The following is a 25,239-nucleotide window of genomic DNA, read 5'->3' on the forward strand; positions in this document are numbered from 1 at the left end:
GACTACATGACATCATTATCAGCCCAATAACAGCCAAACATCAGCCCAATAACAGCCAAACATCAGCCAAACATCAGCCCAATAACAGCCAAACATCAGCCCAATAACAGCCAAACATCAGCCAAACATCAGCCAAACATCAGCCCAATAACAGCCAAACATCAGCCCAATAACAGCCAAACATCAGCCCAATAACAGCCAAACATCAGCCCAATAACAGCCAAACATCAGCCAAACATCAGCCCAATAACAGCCAAACATCAGCCCAATAACAGCCAAACATCAGCCAAACATCAGCCCAATAACAATGTCAATCTTTAGCTCCTCCTCCCTGATGACATCACACAGGTGAAAGATGGCAAGCTGTGATTGGTCATCAACCATTATGTGGTCTACAGACAGCATTTGAGTGTGAACCTGACGTCACTGGATGAAACTTTGTGTTAAACTAGTTTTCGTCTTCGCTTCCAGCTGAGGACGGCGATGGTGAAGGGCGAGACCGGCAGCCTCACCCTGAGCATCAGGGCATCGGTGGATAAAGGAGTGAGCACTCACACACTCCTGATCTTTACTGAACACCTAGATTACTGTTGTCACACAAGTAACGGTCCCGGTCCGAGATGATCAAACAGCAGAATAAACCAACCAGCTCACAGGAAGGGACTTAACTTCCTGTTTGAAATAAGCAGCAGGCGATGAGCAGTGAGAGGGAAAGAGTGTGAGACACTTTCAAAGCAGAAACTGACCCAATCACAGTTTGACACTGAACGTTTTAGCATTTATTCTACAAAAGGGTGAAGTTGTGGTGGTGGAGGAAGTACTGCAATCCTTCACTGAGTACAAGTACTAATACCACACTGTAAAAATGGCCTAACTGCAGTGACCCCCCCACTTGTTTCCACTTTCACTATCCACTTTCTAATAAAGCCGACTGTGGCTAAAAAAAATCTTTAAAAATCCAAAACAATGACTCTGTCAGCAGTTTAACTACAACTACCACAGTAAACACAGTCTGTTAGCAGTAGAAGTACTAATAGTACCTGAAATGTGTACTTATGTCGAGTACTTGAGTAAACTCGGTTACTCGGTTACACGCCTGTAGTTCCCCTTCAGCTCAGCAGATGGCAGCGATGCCTCGTGACGTTGGTCAGCTGATTAATCCAAGAAGAGGAGCTCTCTGATTGGTCGGCTCCTGTGAACAGCAGGTTTCAAAATGGCGGTTTGTCTGAGCTCAGCTGATCCCTGAGGAGATGGGGGGCGTCCCCCTCAGTAAATCTGAAACAAAAGGACGTCTGTCTGTCTGTCTGCAGTGGAGTCAGTGGAACAGTATTCTGCGTCAGAAGTTCTCTGGAGAACGTTGAATATCAAAGAGGGAGATCAGGCAGCTTGGAGGGGAAGAACTCTGAATTTGATCGTTAGAAACATTAGAAGGAAACTGGACTGATTAAAGTGTTCAGTGTTCGGTGAAATATAATTATAATAATAATAGAAGAAGAAGAATAGCAATATAATAATAATAATAACAGAATAATAATAATAGAATAATAATAGGTGTGTTGAAATCTTTTTTTCCTTCCCAATTTATTGTTTTATTGTTTTATAGCCCAATATCACAACAGAGTGTCTCACAGTGCTTTACAAAGTTCACTGAAATAAACAAGTGTAAGCGAACAAACAATCTAATAAAGAGTCCAGCAGTCGATGAGGCCAATGGATCAGTCCGGTGGATCAGTCCGAGGCATCACCTGCCCTTTATGACCCTCCTTCTTCGGGAAGGAAAAACTCAAAAAACCCAGTGGGAAAAGAGAAACCTCCGGGAGCACCACAGTGAAGGAGAGATCCAGCTCCCAAGGACGGACAGGCTGGAGCCTTGGACAGACGCACATCCATTGGTGTGATGTGACATAAAAACTGTCACATCACAAGCTAATGGAGCTAGCAGAGGTTAGCATTAGCATATTATCTGTCCCATCAGTAGTGGTTAGCTAAACCTGCTAGCTGTTAGCTGACAGTCCAGGTTTTACAGAGCAGGTGAGATGAGCCTCTTCAGATCTACCTGTATTGACAGGTGGGATGTGTGTAAGTCTGACACGTCCCACAGGTAGCCAGTGGGTACACATACAGGTCCGGGTCCAGGTACAGTACAGGTCCAGGTACAGTACAGGTCCAGGTACTGTACAGGTCCAGGTACTGTACAGGTTCAGGTACAGTACAGGTTCAGGTATCACAAGTACAGGTACAGTACAGGTACCCGGCTGGTTTCTGGTTTCTGATGATGTCATGGTTGTTTCTCCTCCAACAGAAACGACCTCTGTTCCTCGTCAACGACTACTACTACACCAACATCGACGAGACACCTTTCAGGTAAACCTCCGACACCCTTAGCTGTCTAAGCGAAGGAGGTAAGGTAGGGTAAACACAGGGGAACTGCCCTTTAAAGGGTCAGCGAAAGATGAAACTCACCTGTTCCCTCAGCCAAGGATGACTGCAGTCTGCTCCGGGGTCACATGACACACCCGGCCAGTCAGTTGCCAGATATGACCTCACGAGTCCAGCGTGGTCACCATCTCCGTCCATCCTCAGGTGTCCCCTGTCTCCCTGTCTCACCTGTCCTCCCTGGCTCACCTGTCTCACCTGTCCTCCCTGTCCTCCCTGTCCTCCCTGTCTCACCTGTCCTCCCTGTCCTCCCTGTCTCACCTGTCCTCCCTGGCTCACCTGTCCTCCCTGGCTCACCTGTCTCACCTGTCCTCCCTGGCTCACCTGTCCTCCCTGTCTCACCTGTCCTCCCTGTCCTCCCTGTCTCACCTGTCCTCCCTGGCTCACCTGTCCTCCCTGTCTCACCTGTCCTCCCTGTCCTCCCTGTCTCACCTGTCCTCCCTGTCTCACCTGTCCTCCCTGTCCTCCCTGTCCTCCCTGTCTCACCTGTCCTCCCTGTCTCACCTGTCCTCTGTCTCTGCAGCTTCGGCATGGTGCTGACCCGGGGTCACGGGAAGCTGATGTTCATGGGAAACGTGTCTGTGGAGGAAGGTAGGATTTCCCACAATCCCCTGCATCACAAAGAAAAACAAAACAAAACAAAATAAAAGCCTCCAGCTGTTTGAGTCCCACTGCCCCCCCCCCATAGAGGACACGAAGGGTTAAAATGTTGACGCTGAAAGGCTTAAAACCAACATACACTCGTTTATATGTTAATATGTTATCTAAAAAACGTCTTTATGAAGAAGTCTGGTTTAAGTCTAGTTTTAGTTTAGTTTCAGTCTGGTTTTAGTTTAGTTTCAGTCTAGTTTTAGTCAGATTGTTTCACCTGCAGCTTAATTTTTAAAAACAGAAAACAAAAAATCGGTTCTGCCAGTGATGATGTTGAGGACCAAACCATCCTCACAGGTAATAGACAGGTGAAACAGGAAGTGAACCTGTGTGTGACCCTGGTGTGTGTTTGTGTGTCCCTCCATCTGCAGGCCTACATGATCTGACCTCTCCAGACCTGAGCATCGCCTCCGAGTGGTGAGTACGCTTCATACATGATGCTTTTCGCACAGGACATGCTCAGTCAGGACGCAGGTGAATGAGTGGGTCACATGGTGTTTTTGGTCTGTAAACAACCAGGTGAGCGGGGGGGGGGGGGGGTCTGGGGGGTCGACAGGTTCATCAGTCGGAGCTCAGAGGAAAAGTCAGAAGGTTTCCGAGTTGAACATCTGTTTCCTTCAGGACTTACTGTGAGACGGACATCGACCCCGCACACAGGAAGTACTCTCAGATGCAGGCGGCCATCCGCTACCTGCTGGGGAAGGAACCCGACCTGGAGTGTAAGATAACAAACTTTATTCACCTCTACGCAGATGTTGTTGTCCTGTTTCATCAGATTTACAACCCGTCCTCAGTTTTGATGTAACGTCACCTGTGTGTTGCCTAGGTGACGAGGTGCTGCTGCAGCAGATGCTGTTTGACGCCGTGGTAACGGCTCCACTCGAGGCGTACTGGAACGCCCTGATGCTCAACGACAGGTGAGATCATTTACACCTGAGAGTTTGGTCTAGACCTGCTCTTTATGTAAAGCGTCTTGAGATAACGCTGTTGTGAATTGGCGCTATAGAAATAAAGATTGATTGATTGATTGATTGATTGATTGATTGACTGAGGTGTGATTCACTAAAGGCTCAGCTCACCCAAAAATACAGAAAGAAACATCCCTTTGCAAACATCTGGAGACGACACTCAGACTTATCAATTATCTATCGATTATATCGTTAATTATCAATTAGTTCAACCCAAATTCAGTCAAATAGTAGAAAGCTGCAGAAACATCAAAGATCTGAAACGGTTATTTTCTGCACTTAAGAAAATCAAAGGACTCCTTTCATAGTGAGATGATTAACTTTGTGCGTGCAGGGTGGAGCCCGGGGTGGAGACGGCCTTCCTCGGTACTCGTGCCGGCCTGATGAGGATCATGAGATACGCCGGAGTGGAGAGCCGAGTCGCCAAGTGAGGAACTGAGTGTGTGTGATGAACAGCTGACTCAGCAGCTGATTGGACGATGCTCGGTTTGTCCAATGGTTTCTGTCTCTCCACAGGAAGTTCCTGAGTCCAACTGATAAAAACAACCTGTTCACCATCGATCACTTCCCTCTATGGTATCGACTGGCCGCGGAAAACAGGCCCGGGAGCTTCTACTACTACCCTGTCAACGACAAAGGAGTCAAGTTCGTTGTGGCGACCACAGCGGTGACCGTGTCGTCTGAGGGCAAGACAGCGATGGCTGGAGGTACGTCTGGAGCTGTCTCCTTAAGGTTCTCATCAGACCACAGACCAGACACAGGGATCTGCGACTTTGTATTAATTAGCTCTCTTTCCATTTGGTCGAAACAGTTTTAAAAAGATGGATTTAGTTTCCTCTTCATTTTCAAAAGGCTCTGGTTCTGACAGAACGGCGGCCGTGTTGTCACACTGGACTGATTCTTTGTTTCCTGCTGCTGATCTGGGTCCAGGTCTCCGTCATGAATTAATTCATGAGGAGTCAGCTGGTGTGAGCTGGTTTTGACCCTCGGCTGTGATGGTGGTCGTCTGAGTTTGAACTAGAGCAGGTTAAACAGTGAGAGCCTTCAAGAGACAACCAAATGTAATAAAACAAAAAAGTTTGTCAGATTAGAGCTGCATAGTTTCACCACCTGACCCGAGGGCCAGCGTTAAAATATCATGGCTTTTAAGGAATATTTCACACGTCATATCTACACATTTTAAGCTCATTCATATTCAAAATGAAGCTTGCTAGGAAACATTTCAGGTGGCAGGAGGTTGGGTTTAGGCACTAACACGACGAGGTTGGGTTTAGGACAGTAACTCGGTCTCATGGGAGGAAGTCCTGTGTTTGAACTGTCTGCCCCTCGGAACATTTTGATGCTGCGTTTGTCTCGTTTTCTCCGTGTGTCTCTCTGTAGAGACTGAATGTTGGACGGGCTGCTCGTGCTGTTTGGTGAGAGCGGCTGCTGGCCGACTGACCAGTTCTTAAACGTCAATCAATCAATCTTTATTTCTATAGCGCCAATTCATAACAGTGTTATCTCAAGACGCTTTCCATAAAGAGCAGGTCTAGACCAAACTCTTTAATTAGAGAGAGACCAAAGATTCAGGAATTCAAAATTAAGGATTCAAGAATTCCCTCAACAGCAGCATCAGATATTATATTGAGCAACAGTGGAGGAAGAACTCCCCTTTAACGGGAAGAAACCTCAAACAGACCCAGGATCAATGTGGGCGGCTTCTGTAGGGGTCCATGTTGGGTGGAGGGTGGAGAGAGAGAGAGAGAGAGAGAGAGAGAGACAGAGAGAGAGAGAGAGAGAGAGACAGAGAGAGAGAGAGACAGAGAGAGAGAGAGAGAGAGAGACAGAGAGAGAGAGAGACAGAGAGAGAGAGAGAGAGAGAGAGGGGGAGAGACAGAGACAGAGAGAGAGAGACAGAGAGAGACAGAGAGAGAGAGAGACAGAGAGATAGAGAGAGAGAGAGAGACAGAGACAGAGAGCGAGACAGAGAGAGAGAGAGAGACAGAGAGAGAGAGAGAGAGAGAGACAGAGACAGAGAGAGAGAGACAGAGAGAGAGAGAGACAGAGAGATAGAGAGAGAGAGAGAGACAGAGACAGAGAGCGAGACAGAGAGAGAGAGAGAGAGACAGAGAGATAGAGAGAGAGAGCGAGACAGAGAGAGAGAGACAGAGAGAGAGAGACAGAGAGAGAGAGAGAGAGAGACAGAGAGAGAGAGAGAGAGAGACAGAGACAGAGAGAGAGACAGAGAGAGAGAGAGAGAGAGAGAGAGACAGAGAGACAGAGAGAGACAGAGAGAGAGAGAGACAGAGAGAGAGAGAGAGAGAGAGAGAGAGACAGAGAGAGAGAGAGAGACAGAGAGAGAGAACACAACCAGCACCAGTGTACTAGCAGTGACTACAGCACTAACAACAGGAGTGTGACTAACAGATTAGCAGGACGTTGTACCAACCAAACGTGTTGGTTTAGTTTGTGTTTTAAAAAAAAACTGATGCGTTGAGTCAGGCTCTGAGTTAACGGTCTGATCAGTGGACGTCCTGGATGTCGTTGGATCGTTTGCTTTGGGATTTGGGTTGAATGTGTTGTCGTGTTTTCATAGAAGAGGAACACAGTTTAGATAAATAGAGTTTATTATCTGCAGCAGGATCAACAGTCCTTGAGTTGAATTAGAGACAACATTTATGTGCTTCTTACTCAGATTCTGGACAAAATAACGATGGATGTTACAGGACGTGAGGGCTGACACTCTCATACTGTTTTCACAGAGCTCCACTCTTTCTTTGTGCTGTGCTGAGCGCTGCTGTAGCTCAAAGCTCGCCCTCTGGGTGGTGGCAGAGCTCTAGTATTGCTTTGACTGCAGTTTACCTCAGTGATGAGCTGAAAGCAGCATTTCTCTGATATGGTTTAAAGTGTCTGTTATCAGGGCGTCCAGCTAACACAAAGACACCGAGATATCTGACAGAGGGATGGTAACGATGAAACGCACGACAGAAAACAAGGAAACGTGCAGCAAACAGCAGGAGAAAAGTTACATTTCACAGATTGACAGACTTGTGCTTGTTGGGACAAAGAACAAACAGAACAGTGGGTTAAGTATCTGTAAAGAAGAAAGAGACAAACATGGAGGGAAGTCAAGGTGCAGAAGTGCAGCTTCAGAGCCAGAACGATGCAGCGCAGGGAAAAGCAATTCACAGAGCATCCATACATCAAAGAAGCACTGCAGCATCCCAGGGCCTGTGAATGTCGTCCGGTCCTTCGGCTGTGGAGTCAGTCTGAGTCACAGAGCTGCAGGTTTCTCTCTGCTGATGCCGTCTCATCCACGGTGAGCGCTGAGGAGCAGAAGGATCTGGAATCAGGAGGAGGCAGCTGCTCAGAAGCTACTGATTCGATACCCGTGCACCACGCCGCTCGCCTCTTTGGGCAGCATCTCATCTGGCGAGTTCGGAGATGACATCTGCCCATCCTCCAGGTCCGTCTCAGCTCCGGACTCGGCCATCAGAGGCTGGCCGCGACTCTTCATCTCCCTCTGGTAGCGTGCCATCAGCGAGGCGTAGACGCAGCCGTACGTTGCTGCCACCACCATCATGACGCACACCGTGCCACAGATCACACCCGCTACTATCTGCGTGCCATGTGCCCGACGGACACTGACGGGCCGGTAGCGCTGGCGGACGCACTCGTCATTGCTGCTGATGCGGCCAGGCGGACAGGGAGGGCGGGTGGCGTACCCCGCCGCGCCCTCCTTGGTGGGACTCTGCATGCAGTAACTGAACATCTCTGCTGGCACACTGCGGATGTCCCTGCCCTTCAAATCCCCCGGGAGGCTGCACTGCATCGCATCTACCTGCCCATCTAGAAAACAGACAGGGAGGGGGGAGCAGGGAGGGAGGGGGACGCAGAGGAGAGGACGAAGATGGGTAGAGACAGGGCGGGTGGAGAGAGATGGAGGTCATTATATTGTTAGACTTCTGTGCTCAGCGCACATCCATCCTGCCCAGATTAATTGGTCTGATTAGACCGCTCTGAAGCACAGACTCAAAATACAGAGTGACTTTCTGCTGTGAGCCGACCATCGACTGCAGACTGTGTGAGGAGAAGAGGCTGAACGGCCATGCTCACCCCTGTAAACCAGCCACTCCATCCAATGCTTGAAGTCCCTCAGCTTGCAGTCGCACTCCCAGGGGTTCCCCGCCAACTGGAGCTGCTGGAGCCCCACTAGGGGTTCAAAGGTGGCCCTGTCCAGGGCCACGAGCCGGTTTCTGGCCAAGGACAACCAGGCCAGTCTGGGAAGTGCGTCCAGCAGGCCCTTGGGCAGCCACAGGAGGCCATTAGAGGACAGGTCGAGCCCCTGCAACCGCCACAGCCCCTTGAAAGCCTCTTTGCTCAGGCCAACGCTCCCCTGACTCCCATTCAAGCCCTGCAGGACATCTGTGCTGTTGTTGGGGTCCAAGGTTGCCGGGCTCACCCCAAGGTAGTTAGCGGAGAGGTTGAGCCAGCGCAGGCCACTCAGGCCCGAGAATGCTCTGGGCTGCAGGGTGGAGAAATGGTTGTGGGATAGATCCAGGAGCTCCAGCCTGCTGAGGCTCAGCTCGGAGGCGTCCAGGGAAGAGAGGTTGTTTTGGGGTAGGCGAAGGATCACAAGGTCCTGGTCCAGCAGCGCAAGGATGGGTATCAGAGAGAGAAGCCCGGCGGCGGAGCACTCAGTGGTGTTTCCGTAGCATGCGCAGACACTAGGACAGGCATGGACCGAGTCCAGCAGGCCCAGCAGGACCAGCACCAGACTGGACAGGACGGCACAGACTGGAAGACACAACAACAATGATTTCTGTTAAACCGGCAGTACAGACATCCAATCAGCTGCCAGCCTCATGTGACCTCAGCAGCACCAGCTGAGGAAACCAAAGCTGACTCCATCACCGTCCACTGACCATGTTTCTCAGGTACAGTTCCAGACTCACCCAGACTCTCCAGGTGGCCTCGTCCACGCTGGTCCAGCTTCCTCATGTCTGTCACATCAGCTGCAGCCTCAGGCTCTCCTCTGCCCCCCCACCCCCCCCACCCGGCTGTCCTCTGGCTGTCCTCTGGCTGACCTCTGCCCCACCCCCACCCCCGGCTGTCCTCTGGCTGTCCTCCGGCTGTCACACCAACATTCAGCTGAGCAGAATTTCCTGGAAACAGGAAATGGAGACAGAAGATGTCACTTCAGGAGGAAAATGTTTCAGTAACAGCAGCAACATTTTCTTTAATGATCTCAACGTCCTCGTCAGAGAAACTAACAGGAACTTCAGGTGAAGATAAATCGGCACAGAAAACAACTGGATTCTGACCACAGATTGATTAAAGGTGTTTGTTTGTGACCAGGAAATGTGCGTGTGATGGGGGGAGGTAACCCAAACCCTAACCCCAAGTGACACTTGTCCTCAAACATATTCCTGCTGTGACGTTTCCTTCGTGTATAAGCAGACATGAACATCACCTCCGAGTTGTTGGAGCTCTTTGTGACAGAATCTGGTTTAAACTCCTGAACGTGTCTGTGACCGGCTGGTGTTCAGCTCTCAGGCTGGATCATCTGACTCAGCTGTTCGGGTCCTGGTGGTTGAAGCTGGAGCTCCTCAGCGCTGCTGCACAGGATCATCCTCTGGGGGCTTTGTTAGATGCTCTGCTCTCTTCCAGCTCTCACACGCTTCTGTTTGTAAATGACAGATCTCCATCTGCTGCAGGGATTCAGGCTGATGCTTCTCAAACCTCTGAGCCGCCATGAAGAGTGCATCTCAATCTGCCAGATTAAGAGTTGAGAGCAGCGTTTGCTGCCTGCTGATTACAAACCCCGACTCACAGGCTGGAGCTGTGCCCCCCCCAAGAGGACACACAGGAGGCCTGAAGAGTATAATCCTCTGTTTCCACCCAGCACCAACAGATGCCCACTGGGGGGGGGGCATGCACAGACCAAAAATCAGAGGTCAGAGCCGTCGATAATCCAGAACAAATCCTCCACATATGTAGGAGGATGAGGGGGCGGAGCTCAGCGGCCTGCAGGTCGCTCTGTCCTCACCACACACACCACAGCAGCGACTCTTAAAAAGCCTAAAACAGCCGGGGTTTGTCCTCTGGGGGGGTCAGCTGGACCGCTGATAGTCACCTGAGGACACATCAACCAGCTGGTTGGGCCACAGCAGACTGTTGGGAGGATAATTACCCATAATGCCCTCCTCTGTGTAGGTCTGCAGAGACTTTATGAGGTTTATCACAGGAGTGACTGTGTTAGACAGAAGCTGTTTCAGCTGCAGCTTCAGTCCGACGTGCTGTGAGGGTGGGCAGGGCCGTCGTCACAGCGTCTGACCTCTGACCTCTGAGCTTTCCTCCTGTCGGATGGAACAACAGATGGATGGTGAATCAAGTCACACGTTGTGGAAACGGGGGGATTCACAGAAAACTGAAATCTGGCCTCCCATCAATCCTGCTGCCTCCGCCGAAGGAGCTCCTGGCTGCTCTTCACCACCTCCCTCCTCATAGAGGCTGCCGGCTGGACGAGGATGTCACGCTCACCTAAACTCAAAGTGTCGCAGCAGCTTAATCAGCCAAACACAGGGAGGCGGGACCAGGCTGCCAGGACGGAGGTGATTGGTTTAGAGTAACTCCTAAAGGTGGCGAGGGAGCAGCGTGCTGACACGTTGGATGGCAGCGTTGGTGCTGTGGACACGCCTCAGACTGTCTGTTATTCAACCAAATGAGAATAAACACAGAGAGGGGGGGGGGGTTCTGGGTGACGGCAGAGAAACCGACATGCTGATTGGCTGTTTCAACTCCCTGACAGGAAAAGTGGGGCAGCGGCTGACTGTTGGTCCTCAGACACAGTTTGTCTAACTAAAGTGCTGAAGGCTCATTCAGGCCTCAGGGCTTCCTGCTGCAGATAAAAACGGTTCACCTCGTCTACAGCGACCGATTCGACGGCTCAGAAAATGTTTCCTCTGTTTAAGAAAGCGAAGCCCGTCTCGTCAAAAACGCCATCAGCCGGATGAGACGCCGCCCACAGCAGCAGGTCACAGGTTAAAACTGATTTCAGTTCAGTTTCTGTCGTCACCCGACCTGCAGTAAACAGCTGGTTACTGACGGACTCACTGGAGGGTGTTTCTGGGGTCACATGACATCTGCGTCCTTTTTTTTCTCCGATCTCTGATCAGTCTGATCGATTGTGGCTTTAGAGAAGGTGACCTTGTTTGCCATCACTGCATACATCTGTTTCTCCTAGCTAAATGTTAGCATTAGCATAAGCTGCCGTCAGCTCAGACTTCCCTGCTGACGTTGGCAGCTCTACGGACTGACGATAAAGTTTCCATTCAGATTCTCTGTTTGAGTCTCTGTAGCTGTTTTGTAGTTTAGTTAGCATGTTAGCATGTTAGCATGGCCTTTAAAAGGTTTTCTACCTTCCTGGTTTGCTTCCCTGTTGTGCGTTCCACTGCACATGCTCAGTAGTGTTTTGTCCCCCCGCCCTGCCCACCAGGTCCTGGTCGGCCCAGAGACGTGATGCTCATAAACAGTAGGAGAAATAATTGATGTTGCCTGGGGGGGGTTTACGGGCGTTTTGTACATCTGCTGTTGGGCTCATAACGAAGCCAGGGGCGATGAGATGGAGGCAGCGGTACAAGTGGAGATAAACTTGATCTAAACTGGGTGAGTGGGCAGCGTTGGTTGTGTATGTCCTCAGAAATAAACGCTTGGAACAGGGGGGTGGGGGGGCAGTATGGGAGCAGGATGCAGTGACCCACGACTGTACGATCAGAACTATTAAAGACGTCGATGTGGAAACCTACAATCAATGACAACAGGTCTGAGGTCAGTACGTCAGTGCACGGCGGGACGATGGCGTTCTGCAGAGTTATGGATCACTGATCCACTGGGACCAGTTCTCCATCAGCATGACATCATTCAGATCCAGACGTTCTGCAGCGCCCTCCAGAGGAATCCTCCAGGAATAAACTGCTCTCTGCTGACTGTCGGTCAGCTCAGCTCTGCCCCCCAGCGATGCTCCGGCTGTTCTCCCCTGATGGTGGACGACTTTAACGTCCTGAAGTCTCTTCGGGTTTGTCATCGAAGTGACGTTCCTGCTTCATGTGCACTGCATCGCTCCAGTTTTCTGGGCTCCAACACAGCGTCCCATTGGCTGCTTAATGGCCTCTGACTGCCCCCCCCAGCAGCCTGAGAACGAGGCAGCTGAGCCTTCGGTCCAAAAGGAAACACACACACACACACACACACACACACACACTCTCTCTCTCTGTTAAAAGCACAGATAAGCTACTCAACATGGTCAAAAGTATGTGGATGTGGATCCTGGATGGATGCAGGTCTGGGGTGGGATGGGGGGGTCTCAGTCGGTGTCCCAGTTCATCCCAGAGGTGCTTAGGGGGTGGAGGTCAGGACGCTGTGCAGAATCATGGGTAATAGTTTTCAAAAGTCACTTTTAAAGCTCCTTCATCTTCATCTTCATCTTCATCTACTGACCAGGAAACCAGAGCAAAGACTCACTAGACCAGAGCGTCCACTTACTTCTGGCCATATAGTGAACACACACACACACACACACACACACACACACACACACACACACACACACACACACACACTTACCATCTGCTCTGCAGCTTCAGCCTCTGAGCAGAGAGAAGAAGAAACTCTTCTTCTTCTCCTCCTTCATCTGCAGCTCAGGATCAGACCTGAGCCCAAAACCAGAGCCCCCTAAAACTCCCCAGGAGCTCCAGTCCTCCCTAAAACCAGAGACCACCCTCTGGAGTTTTATTCCACATCAAACGTTGCTCGTCTTCGTCCTCCTCTTCATCCTCATCGCTGCTCTCTGATCGTCTGAGAGCTCCGGACAACACTGACTGAGCTGAGGGAGGGTGAGCGAGCATCTCTGACTGCAGGGTGGGAGGGAGGGAGAGAGAGAGAGAGAGAGAGAGAGAGAGAGAGAGAGAGAGGGACAGAGAGAGAGAGAGAGAGAGAGAGAGAGAGAGAGAGAGACAGAGAGAGAGAGAGAGAGAGAGACAGAGAGAGAGAGAGGGACAGAGAGAGAGAGAGAGAGAGAGAGACAGAGAGAGAGAGAGACAGAGAGAGAGAGAGGGACAGAGAGAGAGAGAGAGAGAGGGACAGAGAGAGAGAGAATATACTGCCGGTAATGGTGTGTGTATTGTGATCTAAAGCTGAGTGTGTGTGTGTGTGTGTGTGTGTATTGTGAATTAAAGCTGAGTGTGTGTGTGTGTGTGTGTGTGTGTGTGTGTGTGTGTGTGTGTATTGTGATCTAAAGCTGAGTGTGTGTGTGTGTGTGTGTGTGTGTGTGTATTGTGAATTAAAGCTGAGTGTGTGTGTGTGTGTAGGTGTGTGTGTGTGTGTGTGTGTGTGTGTGTGTGTGTGTGTGTATATTGTGATCTAAAGCTGAGTGTGTGTGTGTGTGTGTGTCTGTGTATTGTGAATTAAAGCTGAGTGTGTGTGTGTGTGTGTGTGTGTGTGTGTGTGTGTGTGTGTATTGTGATCTAAAGCTGAGTGTGTGTGTGTGTGTGTGTGTGTGTGTGTATTGTGAATTAAAGCTGAGTGTGTGTGTGTGTGTGTAGGTGTGTGTGTGTGTATTGTGATCTAAAGCTGAGTGTGTGTGTGTGTGTGTGTGTGTCTGTGTGTGTGTATTGTGATCTAAAGCTGAGTGTGTGTGTGTGTGTGTGTGTGTGTTGGACAGCAAAGATAATTAGAAATGTAAGGGGGCGTGGCTACATGTGTGACCCCGCCCCCCAGAGGTGGAGTGCAGCACTGCGCTTCAACTCGTTTTGTTTTTGATCAAATCGAAACAGTTTTGCAGATGAATGAGTAAAGGTTCTGTGTGTAACAGTGACTCCTGACATCCTGGTTATCAGCCAAAACAGGAAGTGAGAACACGAGACTGAACGTGACCGACCGCCATCATGTTTGATTTCGTGTGGACTGTTGGCTCCATGATGCTAACTATTCATGCCGTGTAGCTAACAGCTAAAGCTAGCTGGCTAGCATAGCGTGGACAACGACACCTCATCTGGGACGCCTCAGGACGTCCAGGACCATCCATGATGTGTCTTGACGTCGACCGATAGGAACACAGCGCTGCTCTTCACCTGTAAACATGGGGGAGGGACAGAGGGACAGTGACGTGGGTGTTGCCTGTTTGCTTCCGTTCTTCTTCCAGGAAGTCGTCTCTAGCTCCTCCCTCCTGATGACATCACACAGGATGTGAAGGACGGGGGCGGTCCATGTTCTGTCCCTGTGCTGCTCTTCATCTACAGCAGACGTCCTCTTCGCTCCCATTATGATTATTAGAAATGAAACAGGGAATCAACAGCAACGTGGATGCAGCAGAAGACAGCAGAAATATGAAGAAGATAAACCGTGCGAGTAGAAAATCATGAAATGTGAATGTTTTCAGCTTCCAAAGCTTTTCTAAGCGTAATGCAGCAGCAGCCAAACGTGCTGAAACGCTGCTGCTGTGTGGGTTCGGTCCTCGTGGACTCTGCAGACTGCAGCAGGATCAGCAGCTGCAGCGCTGAAGGACGCTGCTGACGGGACAGAAGGAAGCAGGAAGAGGAAGGAAATGAGACAGCAGAGGGCAGCGCCTTCATCAGCTGAGCCCAGATCCAGATTCCTCTTCATCAGGACGAGGACACGAGCTTTCAGTCCTACAGTCTCACATCATATAAAAGGTGTTCTCACTTCTGAACTGACTGCTGACGGGAACCAGAACTAGAAAGCAGACAATCTGAAAGATTCTTCAATCCTTCCTGTTGAATTCCTGAATCTTTGGTCTCTGAATGAAAGAGTTTGTTCTGAGCTGCTCTTTATGGAAACAGTCTGAGAGAAACACTGCTGTGACCTGAAGCTGGAGAGAGAAACACTGACTGACTGACTGATTGACTGATTGATTCATTGATTGATAGCTACTTTCCTACACGTTAATGACTGTCTGCGTCGGACGTGAACCAACAGACAAAAACCCGTCTGGGCCGCCATGAGGGGGCGTGTCTGATGGTGGGACGACCCCTCCAGCTGCCATAGCGGGACTCACCAGAGGATCCGTCACAGAGGCAGGAAGGAGGTGGGCCCATTAGAGCAGAGTCAGACTGTACAGTACCAGACAGTGACCTCATTTACCGGAGTGCTGCTGCACTGAAGCGGTCACTGTAGAGACAAACACGACTACAGCGTTCAACAACGGTATATTGTATAAGTACACCTGGGTACAGGTGGGGCTCCCTTTGTTCACTCTGTGACTCATGAAGCCAAAAACTGAAAAAAGAAAAAAAAACAAGGGGGGGGGGTCAATGGCTCCTTAATCTCAGACTAAAGCTGCTTCTCTTTTTTTTCATCTTTCATGGTGATGAAGAGTGACGAAGCTGCTTGTCGCTAATGTTGTTGTTGTCAGCCTCCAGGGAGCACACACACCATCAGGGAGCATCCAGCCATTAGCATCAGGGCGCCACGCAGGGCGCCAGCAGGGCGCCAGCAGGGCGCCAGCAGGGCGCCCGGGACCCACAAACAGCCACCAGTTCACCTCTGCAGAGTCCATCCTGTCCTGGCTCAGAGTCTAATGTGTGTGTGTGTTCTACTTTCAGCCATCGGGGTGCAGCTGTCCTTGGATTGGCTGGAAAAGAGGTTCTGGGCCATCGCCAAGCAGGTGAGCAGAGGAGTCACACCTGTCGACAGAGAGGTCACTGTGGGACATTTAATGATACTAAACTTAACTTAACCAGAACTTAACCTTAACTTAACCTTAACTTGACCTGAACTTAACCCTAACTTAACCTGAACTTGACCCTAACTTGACCTTAACTTGACCTTAACTTGACCCTAACTTGACCCTAACTTAACCTTAACTTGACCCTAACTTGACCTTAACTTGACCCTAACTTAACCCTAACTTAACCCTAACTTGACCCTAACTTGACCTTAACTTGACCCTAACTTAACCTTAACTTGACCCTAACTTAACCTTAACTTGACCCTAATTTGACCCTAACTTGACCTTAACTTAACCCTAACTTGACCTGAACTTGCTGACTAACTCAACAAAGCATTTGAAGGGTTAAACATGCCTGATCACCATATGGCGCTTTTCCACCAGCACCTACTCGGCTCTACTCGGTCTGTAGGGTTCTCCATCAGCTGATAGTACCTGATACCTGGTACCAGGTACTATTTTAGTACCTCCTCTGCCGGGGTTCCAAGCGAGCTGAGTCGAGCTGAAAATGTGACATCACCAGACTGCAGGCCACTGATTGGCCAGGGAGTGACATCACTGGATGAGTCACGAGAGCGACTCGTTCACAAGAATCAAACCCTCCGTCTTTAAACCTGGAAACCGACCGGGCGTTTTTATTATTCCTGTGAACCAAACGCTCCAGGTCCTCAGTTGTGTTTGTGTTTGTGTCGCATACAAATTACACCACCGGAGTTTCGGGCCGCCTCGCTATGACGACCCCCCCACTTTGAGGAGGTACGCTACTGTAATGGAAAACGACCCAAACCGAGTCGAGGTGAGTAGAACTAAAACTGTGTAATGGAAAAGCGCCAATAGTGTCTGTTTTCATTGATCTATTGGGATTCAATTTTATTTTATTTGTATAGCCCAATATCACAACAGAGGATCTATTGGGATCTATTGGGGGGGGGGGCTGAATGGGAGCTGACAGCTTTAACAGCTTTAAGGTGGCGTTGAACAGGCGGTTCATCCTCAGAGGACATTTGTCGCCTCAGAGCAGCAGAGTCCTGCTGTGACTTCCCAACATTCATCCTTTTCTGTGTTTCTGTCCTGCTGCGTCCAGCCCAGCGACACAGACGTGAGTCTGCATGATTATTGATTATTGATTAGTGGTTTTCAGATCTGTGATGTTGTTTTACATCATGTCAGCGTCACGTTTAGTTCCTGTCTGTTCGTGTTGATGTTTCCGTCATTTTGAAGCTTCAGTGAATAAAAACACGAGATCACAAAGTAAAGGCGTCTAAAGGTCAGACAGCTCCTTCATCTCACTCCTCCTCCTCCTCCTCTCTCTGCCAGTGTTCCACCATCGAGGGCGTCTGTCCTCTCAGCTGTGAGAGTGTGGTGAGTATCATCAGCATCAGCAGACCTTTATTTTGAAAAACCAAAACACACACGTCTTTTTACTGCTTCTTGTTCAGGATCTGAACTGTTTCCTGGTCGACAACAATGGCTTCATCCTGCTGTCCAAAGAGAGGAACGAGGTAAGAATCACCTGGTTGATGGAAAAAGGTGGAATTTGTCACTGACTGTTTGCAGCTCACCCTGAACGTCAGATGTCCAATTGTCCCTGAAGGCGTCTCCATGCTGCTTCAGTCATGTGACCAAACTGAATTTCAACCTGGTTTATTTTTGGAGAATATTTGGAAATCCTAAGAAAAAGAGCAGATTAGTCCTTTAAGTCTTTGGGAACTGAGTGTCCTGGGGAGGGTTTAACCTCCATGACTCAGGAAGTTGACTCCTTTAGCTCTCAGAGCTTCGTTTAATGAGCTCATAAACAACATCTGGACGAGTCGCTCTTAATCTGCAGCGACAGTGAAATGAAGCAGCTGCTGCACCTTCACGTCCTCTAAATGAAACGGGGAAATGTGATTGGAGGAGAAGGTCTGCCTTAAAGCTCACTCTGGTACTCTGTTCTAATACTGAGCAGCTTCTCTGTTGGTGCTTTAGTCTGAGAGACACAACCAAATAATCAGCAGCGTTTGAAACCTTTTGTTGGTCCGACAGTTCAAAACACTAATATCTGGTCCAAAAACTATTTTCTCACTCAATATCTCAAACGTATGAAGAGTCTACATTAATGTCTTATCTCATAGTTGTAATTAGCTCATTTTCACGTTCTACCTTGAAAACCTGGAATGTGGAATTGTTCTGATTTAGTATTTCACAGTTTAAAACAGTTTTCTGGACCATGTGGGCTGCCGTACTGCTGCTGCGCATCTGACAGCTGCTCGTTAGTCAGGATTAACTCTGCCCGTTAAGAGCCATATTACTCAGGATTAAAGCACACACACACACACACACACACACACACATCTCATCCCCATGAGTTCGTTGTTAAAGGGTAACTCTGCTGTTTTTAACCCTGGTTCCTATCTGTTCATATCCTGATCACAGTAGGTCCACTAAAAGAGCTTGTTTGATCCACTGACAGGCTCAGAGTGTTATTCTAAGTGTGTGACAGCATCATGGAAAGGATCCCTACAGAGAGAGACCTGGAAGATCCTTTTGGTTTAACCACAAACAGCACACACACCAGACTACATTCACTAAAACAGGGATTTTAGAGAACAGGACACAGGAGCTGCTGCTCTGCTGCTGCCTCCATCAGGTAGTTTGTGTTACACAGACATTGTGCTGGACCTGAATTAACCCTTTAAAACACCAAAGTCACACAATAACACGAACACACTGACTGATGGAGGCAGCAGCAGAGCAGCAGCTCCTGTGTTCTGAGAGGTAAAATAAGTGTTTTTGTGAATGTAGTCTTGTGTGGTTGAGGAGAGCCATTGCAGCCCGTTTGGTGGCTGCTGGCTGAGGTGATCTACTGGACCAGTTCCAACACTTTTACTACCTACCAGTCACTCAGACACCAGGATGTGGACACAGAGGAAACATGGTTGAAAACACAGTCAGTTTTCCTTTAATTGGGGAGATTGGACATGTGCTGTTTGTGTTGCAGGAGGGTCACAGTGACCGTGGGGATGCCAGATGTGCAGCAGCAGCTGGAGGCCAGATGAGGCTTAGCGTGGTGCAGTGACCCTGTGGCCTCAGAGTTTCTGCGTCCACTGTGTCTTATGCAACAGTTAATCAACGTTAACGTTTATCAGTGAGCCGTCCTCCGTTAGCTTCAGTCTAAACTCGCAAACTGCTTCAGACCATCGATGAACCAAATGAGGTGTCGCTTTTGGAGCTTTAATATCTCAATGTCTTGAAGATAATGATCATTATTATTATCACGCTAATGACACGGCTAATTACATGGCTCCATACTGAAGAAACCAACATTTTATTTATTCATCAATGATTTCATTGCTTCCACTATCAGACCTGTGTCCATAGCAACGGTTTGTTGTACAGAAATAACAGACCTGAGAACGCCGTGATGGACCAATCAGAATCAAGTATTCAACAGAACTGCGTGCTATAGATCAGATCGGCAATACGACATCCAGAGTAGCTGCTGGGTGTCACCAGGATTAAATCCCACATCACTGATCTCTGATCTGTTCCCACCAGGTCCTGAAAAAGATCCTCATAAGAGTTTAATGGCTACAAGCTACATGCTAATGCTACATGCTATGAAATGTATGTGTTAAACGAGTCCTGTGTGTTTATTGATCCTGTGTTAGCTTAGCTTATTTTAGGGGCTCAAAGCCAAACCAGTTTTAAATTAGCAGCTGTAGTCTGATGTTAGCAGCACATAGTTAGCCTGTTAGCGCTCATCCTCTGTAGCTAATAACTGTCTAAAGTTCAGATCCTGATGGAGAACAGGTTCTAGTGGCTCTGGGTTCTCTGTCGGCTGCTAACACTTCCTGGTTGGAGCTCAGGCTGCACTGACCGGGCTAACGTTAGCTAACTTATAGGCTGTAAGCTAACGTTAGCTAGGTGAGCTGTCAGAGTACAGCGCTAATGCTAGCTAGCATAGTGTTAGCAGAGCACGACTGAACAGTGAAATATTTGCTGGTAATCTGCTGACCTGGAGACTCAGTGAGGTAAACGGGTGTCTGACCACTGGGGGGTCACTGACGGACCCTCTGACCACTGGGGGGGGTCACTGACAGACTTTATTGACAAAATGTCCCGGTGACCCTGACAGCAGCATCCTCACTGCAGCAGCTCATCTTTCATCGTTTGCTGTCGGCCCGACTCAGCAGACACGATGATGAAGAGCCTCCTCCTCCTCCTCAGAGTTCTGCTGAAACACCCAGAATCCTCTCTGTCAGCACCAGCGGGCCGTGACGGCGCCGCTCACAGTGACTCAGGGCGCCGACACGGCCCACCGGTAGTCAGAGGGAGGAAGAGGAGGGTCAGAGGGAGGAAGAGGGAGGAGGAGAGATGAGGAATGTGCTTCTTCTCTCTGAGAGGGTGTCCGTGGCTGTGACTGGCCATGGTTAGCTTATCTTAGCTTAACTTAGCTTAAAGACAGCAAACACTCACCAGCAGCTCATCTGGTTTGTTCAGTCCGAACACACGACACCGTGTCCTTCTGAAGGGATAAAGTACAGGAACTATTTCTTCACCAATGACAGTGTATCCATCCGCCATCGGAGAGAAACCAGAACAAACACACCTGTCCTGTTTCTGTGGCTGAGCTGAAATAACACACTAACACACACCCTCACACACACACACACTCTCACCTGGTTCATGTCTTCTTCTCCAGGTGGGTCGTTTCTTCGGCGAGGTGGACGGCTCCGTCATGGCGTCGCTGATCAAGTCAGGAATGTTCAAAAAGTACGAGTGACAGATGAGAACCCTGTGGTGACAACTGATGTGTTGAGATAAGTTGAATTAAAGGGACAGTCCGTACACACAGTCTGTATAAAGAAGTGTCCTCTGATTGGTCGGTATCAGTCTATAAAGAGTGTCAGTGTCCTCTGATTGGTCGGTATCAGTCTGTATAAAGAAGCGTCCTCTGATTGGTCGGTATCAGTCTGTATAAAGAAGCGTCCTCTGATTGGTCGGTATCAGTCTGTAAAGAAGCGTCCTCTGATTGGTCGGTATCAGTCTGTAAAGAAGCGTCCTCTGATTGGTCGGTATCAGTCTGTATAAAGAAGCGTCCTCTGATTGGTCGGTATCAGTCTATAAAGAAGCGTCCTCTGATTGGTCGGTATCAGTCTATAAGGAAGCGTCCTCTGATTGGTCGGTATCAGTCTATAAAGAAGCGTCCTCTGATTGGTCGGTATCAGTCTATAAGGAAGCGTCCTCTGATTGGTCGGTATCAGTCTGTAAAGAAGCGTCCTCTGATTGGTCGGTATCAGTCTGTATAAAGAAGCGTCCTCTGATTGGTCGGTATCAGTCTATAAAGAAGCGTCCTCTGATTGGTCGGTATCAGTCTATAAGGAAGCGTCCTCTGATTGGTCGGTATCAGTCTATAAGGAAGCGTCCTCTGATTGGTCGGTATCAGTCTGTGTAAAGAAGCGTCCTCTGATTGGTCGGTATCAGTCTGTGTAAAGAAGCGTCCTCTGATTGGTCGGTATCAGTTTGTATAAAGAAGCGTCCTCTGATTGGTCGGTATCAGTCTGTAAAGAAGCGTCCTCTGATTGGTCGGTATCAGTCTATAAAGAAGCGTCCTCTGATTGGTCGGTATCAGTCTATAAAGAAGCGTCCTCTGATTGGTCGGTATCAGTCTGTATAAAGAAGCGTCCTCTGATTGGTCGGTATCAGTCTGTATAAAGAAGCGTCCTCTGATTGGTCGGTATCAGTCTGTGTAAAGAAGCGTCCTCTGATTGGTCGGTATCAGTCTGTAAAGAAGCGTCCTCTGATTGGTCGGTATCAGTCTATAAAGAAGCGTCCTCTGATTGGTCGGTATCAGTCTGTATAAAGAAGCGTCCTCTGATTGGTCGGTATCAGTCTGTGTAAAGAAGCGTCCTCTGATTGGTCGGTATCAGTCTGTATAAAGAAGCGTCCTCTGATTGGTCGGTATCAGTCTGTATAAAGAAGCGTCCTCTGATTGGTCGGTATCAGTCTGTATAAAGAAGCGTCCTCTGATTGGTCGGTATCAGTCTGTAAAGAAGCGTCCTCTGATTGGTCGGTATCAGTCTGTGTAAAGAAGCGTCCTCTGATTGGTCGGTATCAGTCTGTAAAGAAGCGTCCTCTGATTGGTCGGTATCCGTCTGTGTAAAGAAGCGTCCTCTGATTGGTCGGTATCAGTCTGTATAAAGAAGCGTCCTCTGATTGGTCGGTATCAGTCTGTATAAAGAAGCGTCCTCTGATTGGTCGGTATCAGTCTGTATAAAGAAGCGTCCTCTGATTGGTCGGTATCAGTCTGTATAAAGAAGCGTCCTCTGATTGGTCGGTATCAGTCTGTATAAAGAAGCGTCCTCTGATTGGTCGGTATCAGTCTGTAAAGAAGCGTCCTCTGATTGGTCGGTATCAGTCTGTGTAAAGAAGCGTCCTCTGATTGGTCGGTATCAGTCTGTAAAGAAGCGTCCTCTGATTGGTCGGTATCCGTCTGTGTAAAGAAGCGTCCTCTGATTGGTCGGTATCAGTCTGTAAAGAGTGTCGGTGTCCTCTGATTGGTCGGTATCGGTCTATAAAGAGTGTCGTGTCCTCTGATTGGTCGGTATCAGTCTGTGTAAAGAAGCGTCCTCTGATTGGTCGGTATCAGTCTGTATAAAGAAGCGTCCTCTGATTGGTCGGTATCAGTCTGTATAAAGAAGCGTCCTCTGATTGGTCGGTATCAGTCTGTAAAGAAGCGTCCTCTGATTGGTCGGTATCAGTCTGTGTAAAGAAGCGTCCTCTGATTGGTCGGTATCAGTCTGTAAAGAAGCGTCCTCTGATTGGTCGGTATCCGTCTGTGTAAAGAAGCGTCCTCTGATTGGTCGGTATCAGTCTGTAAAGAGTGTCGGTGTCCTCTGATTGGTCGGTATCAGTCTGTGTAAAGAAGCGTCCTCTGATTGGTCGGTATCAGTCTATAAAGAGTGTCGGTGTCCTCTGATTGGTCGGTATCAGTCTATAAAGAGTGTCGGTGTCCTCTGATTGGTCGGTATCAGTCTATAAAGAGTGTCGGTGTCCTCTGTGTCCTCTTCTTCAGTTCATTTAGTAAGTTATGGTCCATTTAGAGGAAGATACACCAGGAAGGGGGGGGGGGCTTTAGGGCAGGGCTTCCTGCTCACTGACCAATCAGAGGAGCAAACGTCACTTCTGATTCTTAAAAACCAAGACGGTGACGCCCGTAAAGCTGAACTTGAGGCCTTGAAACAGCGGTCCACAAACCAAAGGATGATGTCACGTGACCACGCCCACTTCTGTTACACAGTCATTTGAACCTGCTCACCTGAAACATTAAAGCCTCGACAGCATGTGTAGGAATTAAGTCTCATTATTCAGATTTTCTGACTGTTTGCAGAGTGTCGCTGTTTGACTACCAGGCGATGTGTAAGAACACTCATCATCACGCCAGCAGCGCCCGGCCTCTGCTCAGTGTGAGTCTCTGCACAGCAACAATACACTCAGTCATTGGGTAACAAGGGTCCCTCCCCTGTTTCTACCCATGATCCTCTCTGTCCACATCCTGGTGTCTGAGTGACTGGTAGGTAGTAAAAGTGTTGGAACTGGTCCAGTAGATCACCTCAGCCAGCAGCCACCAAACGGGCTGCAATGGCTGCAACGTGATCCTTTGGGACAACTGCACCTGATCACAGTAGGTCCACTAAAAGAGCTTGTTTGATCCACTGACAGGCTCAGAGTGTTATTCTAAGTGTGTGACAGCATCATGGAAAGGATCCCTACAGAGAGAGACCTGGAAGATCCTTTTGGTTTAACCACAAACAGCACACACACCAGACTACATTCACTAAAACAGGGATTTTAGAGCTGCTGCTCTGCTGCTGCCTCCATCAGGGAGTCTGTGTTAGTGTTACTGAGACTTTGGTGTTTCAAAGGGTCAGTTTGGATCCAACACAACGTGTGTAACACACAGTAACACAGACACACTAGTAAAAACACTGTTTTTGTGAATGTAGTTTGGGTAGCAGGTGATCTACTGGACCACTTCCAACACATTTACCTTCCAGGTGTTTAGACTAGTGTCTCCTGTCTCACTGGTCTCTGTTTTCCTCCTGCAGCCGTTTTATGGTGTCGCGGCGTTGATGAAGTGGTTCTTCTCCAACGCACTCATGTAAGCTCGTCTCTGCGCCGTAGTTTTACCTGCGTTCGGCTCTAGGGGCCTCTGGTCTCACTCAGGTGTTTGTGTCTCCTCAGGTTCCTGCTGGACTTGAACCTGTGTGGTCTCTGGCACTCAGACTTCCTGGTGGACGGTAAGACGCTCTGAGGGCGGCAGGGGTCAAAGGTCAAACACACGTCCTCATAGAGACACTCAGTCCACACAGTCCAGTCAGCGCATGTAGGATGTATTATTGGCCCCTGAGGGTAGACCGGTGTCCCCTGGGGATAAACCCATAAGCCCTGAGGGTAGACCGGTGTCCCTGAGGGTAGACTGGTGTCCCTGGGGTAAACCAGTGTCTCCTGAGGGTAAACTGGTGTCCCCTGGGGATAGACCCATGTCCCCTGAGGGTAGACCAGGATCCTCTGAGGGTAGACTGGTGTCCCCTGAGGATAGACCCATGTCCCCTGAGGGTAGACCCATGTCCCCTGGGGATGGACCCATGTCCCCTGAGGATAGACCCATGTCCCTGATGATGGACCCACATCCCCACAGGATGGACCCACGTCCCCTGAGGATAAAACCATGTCCCCTGAGGATGGACCCACGTCCCCTGGGGATGGACCCATGTCCCCTGAGGATAGACCCATGTCCCCTGAGGATAGACCCATGTCCCCTGGGGATGGACTCATGTCCCATGACTGAACTAAAGACGGCCAACAGCTGCTGCTGGACTCTGGGTCACTGCTAACATACTAATGCTAACATGCTAATGCTAATATGTCTCATTCACAATCATTCTGTTTCAAAATGGCGGTCTCATCTTCATCACCATCTCATCCTCATCTTCACCATCCTCATCATCACCTGGGTCCATCTTCATCCATTCAGCCAAGGCTGGATACCACACCAGTGAGTACAGTGTGTGAGTGTGTGTGTGTGTGTGTGTGTGTGTGTGTGTGTGTGTGTGTGTGTGTGTGTGTGTGTGTGTGTGAGTGTGTGTGTGTGTGTGTGTGTGTGTGTGTAAATGTCCTCACAGAGACACAAACATGACTGAGGATATTTTGATGGTTTTTCATTCACTGGATGAGTAAAATTAGTGTAATAATGTGTCTGTCACTGTGTGTGTGTGTGTGTGTGTGTGTCATTGTGTGTGTGTGTGTGTGTGTGTGTGTGTGTCATTGTGTGTATGTGTGTGTGTGTCACTGTGTGTGTGTGTCACTGTGTGTGTGTGTGTGTGTGTGTGTCTGTCACTGTGTGTGTGTGTGTGTGTGTGTGTCATTGTGTGTGTGTGTGTGTGTGTGTGTCACTGTGTGTGTGTGTGTGTG

The 25,239-nt window shown here is 49.1% G+C and overlaps 2 protein-coding genes across 2 annotated transcripts in view; one reads left to right on the top strand and one right to left on the bottom strand.

Moving 5' to 3' along the window:
- Positions 1-25,239, top strand: part of cacna2d4b (calcium channel, voltage-dependent, alpha 2/delta subunit 4b) — a 56,431-nt gene that overhangs the window by 27,894 nt on the left and 3,298 nt on the right. The window contains exons 19-35 of the mRNA XM_070830366.1: positions 472-543; positions 2,303-2,364; positions 2,960-3,027; positions 3,459-3,504; positions 3,709-3,806; positions 3,914-4,004; positions 4,390-4,482; positions 4,572-4,762; positions 15,659-15,720; positions 16,868-16,882; positions 17,101-17,145; positions 17,223-17,285; positions 20,468-20,538; positions 23,156-23,231; positions 23,874-23,926; positions 24,010-24,065; positions 24,803-24,823. Of these exons, the coding sequence (XP_070686467.1) occupies positions 472-543; positions 2,303-2,364; positions 2,960-3,027; positions 3,459-3,504; positions 3,709-3,806; positions 3,914-4,004; positions 4,390-4,482; positions 4,572-4,762; positions 15,659-15,720; positions 16,868-16,882; positions 17,101-17,145; positions 17,223-17,285; positions 20,468-20,538; positions 23,156-23,231; positions 23,874-23,926; positions 24,010-24,065; positions 24,803-24,823 (1,183 nt within the window). The remainder of the gene's footprint in view (positions 1-471; positions 544-2,302; positions 2,365-2,959; positions 3,028-3,458; positions 3,505-3,708; positions 3,807-3,913; positions 4,005-4,389; positions 4,483-4,571; positions 4,763-15,658; positions 15,721-16,867; positions 16,883-17,100; positions 17,146-17,222; positions 17,286-20,467; positions 20,539-23,155; positions 23,232-23,873; positions 23,927-24,009; positions 24,066-24,802; positions 24,824-25,239) is intronic.
- Positions 7,405-9,038, bottom strand: LOC139201981 (leucine-rich repeat and transmembrane domain-containing protein 2-like). Its single transcript, XM_070831436.1, has 3 exons — positions 8,993-9,038; positions 8,154-8,834; positions 7,405-7,886 (listed from the first exon to the last, which is right to left on the bottom strand). Exons 1-3 carry the CDS (start codon positions 9,036-9,038, stop codon positions 7,405-7,407), a joined length of 1,209 nt encoding a protein of 402 aa, XP_070687537.1.

The sequence above is a fragment of the Pempheris klunzingeri genome, chromosome 5 (genome assembly GCF_042242105.1).
Source record: "Pempheris klunzingeri isolate RE-2024b chromosome 5, fPemKlu1.hap1, whole genome shotgun sequence".
NCBI lineage: Eukaryota > Metazoa > Chordata > Actinopteri > Acropomatiformes > Pempheridae > Pempheris > Pempheris klunzingeri.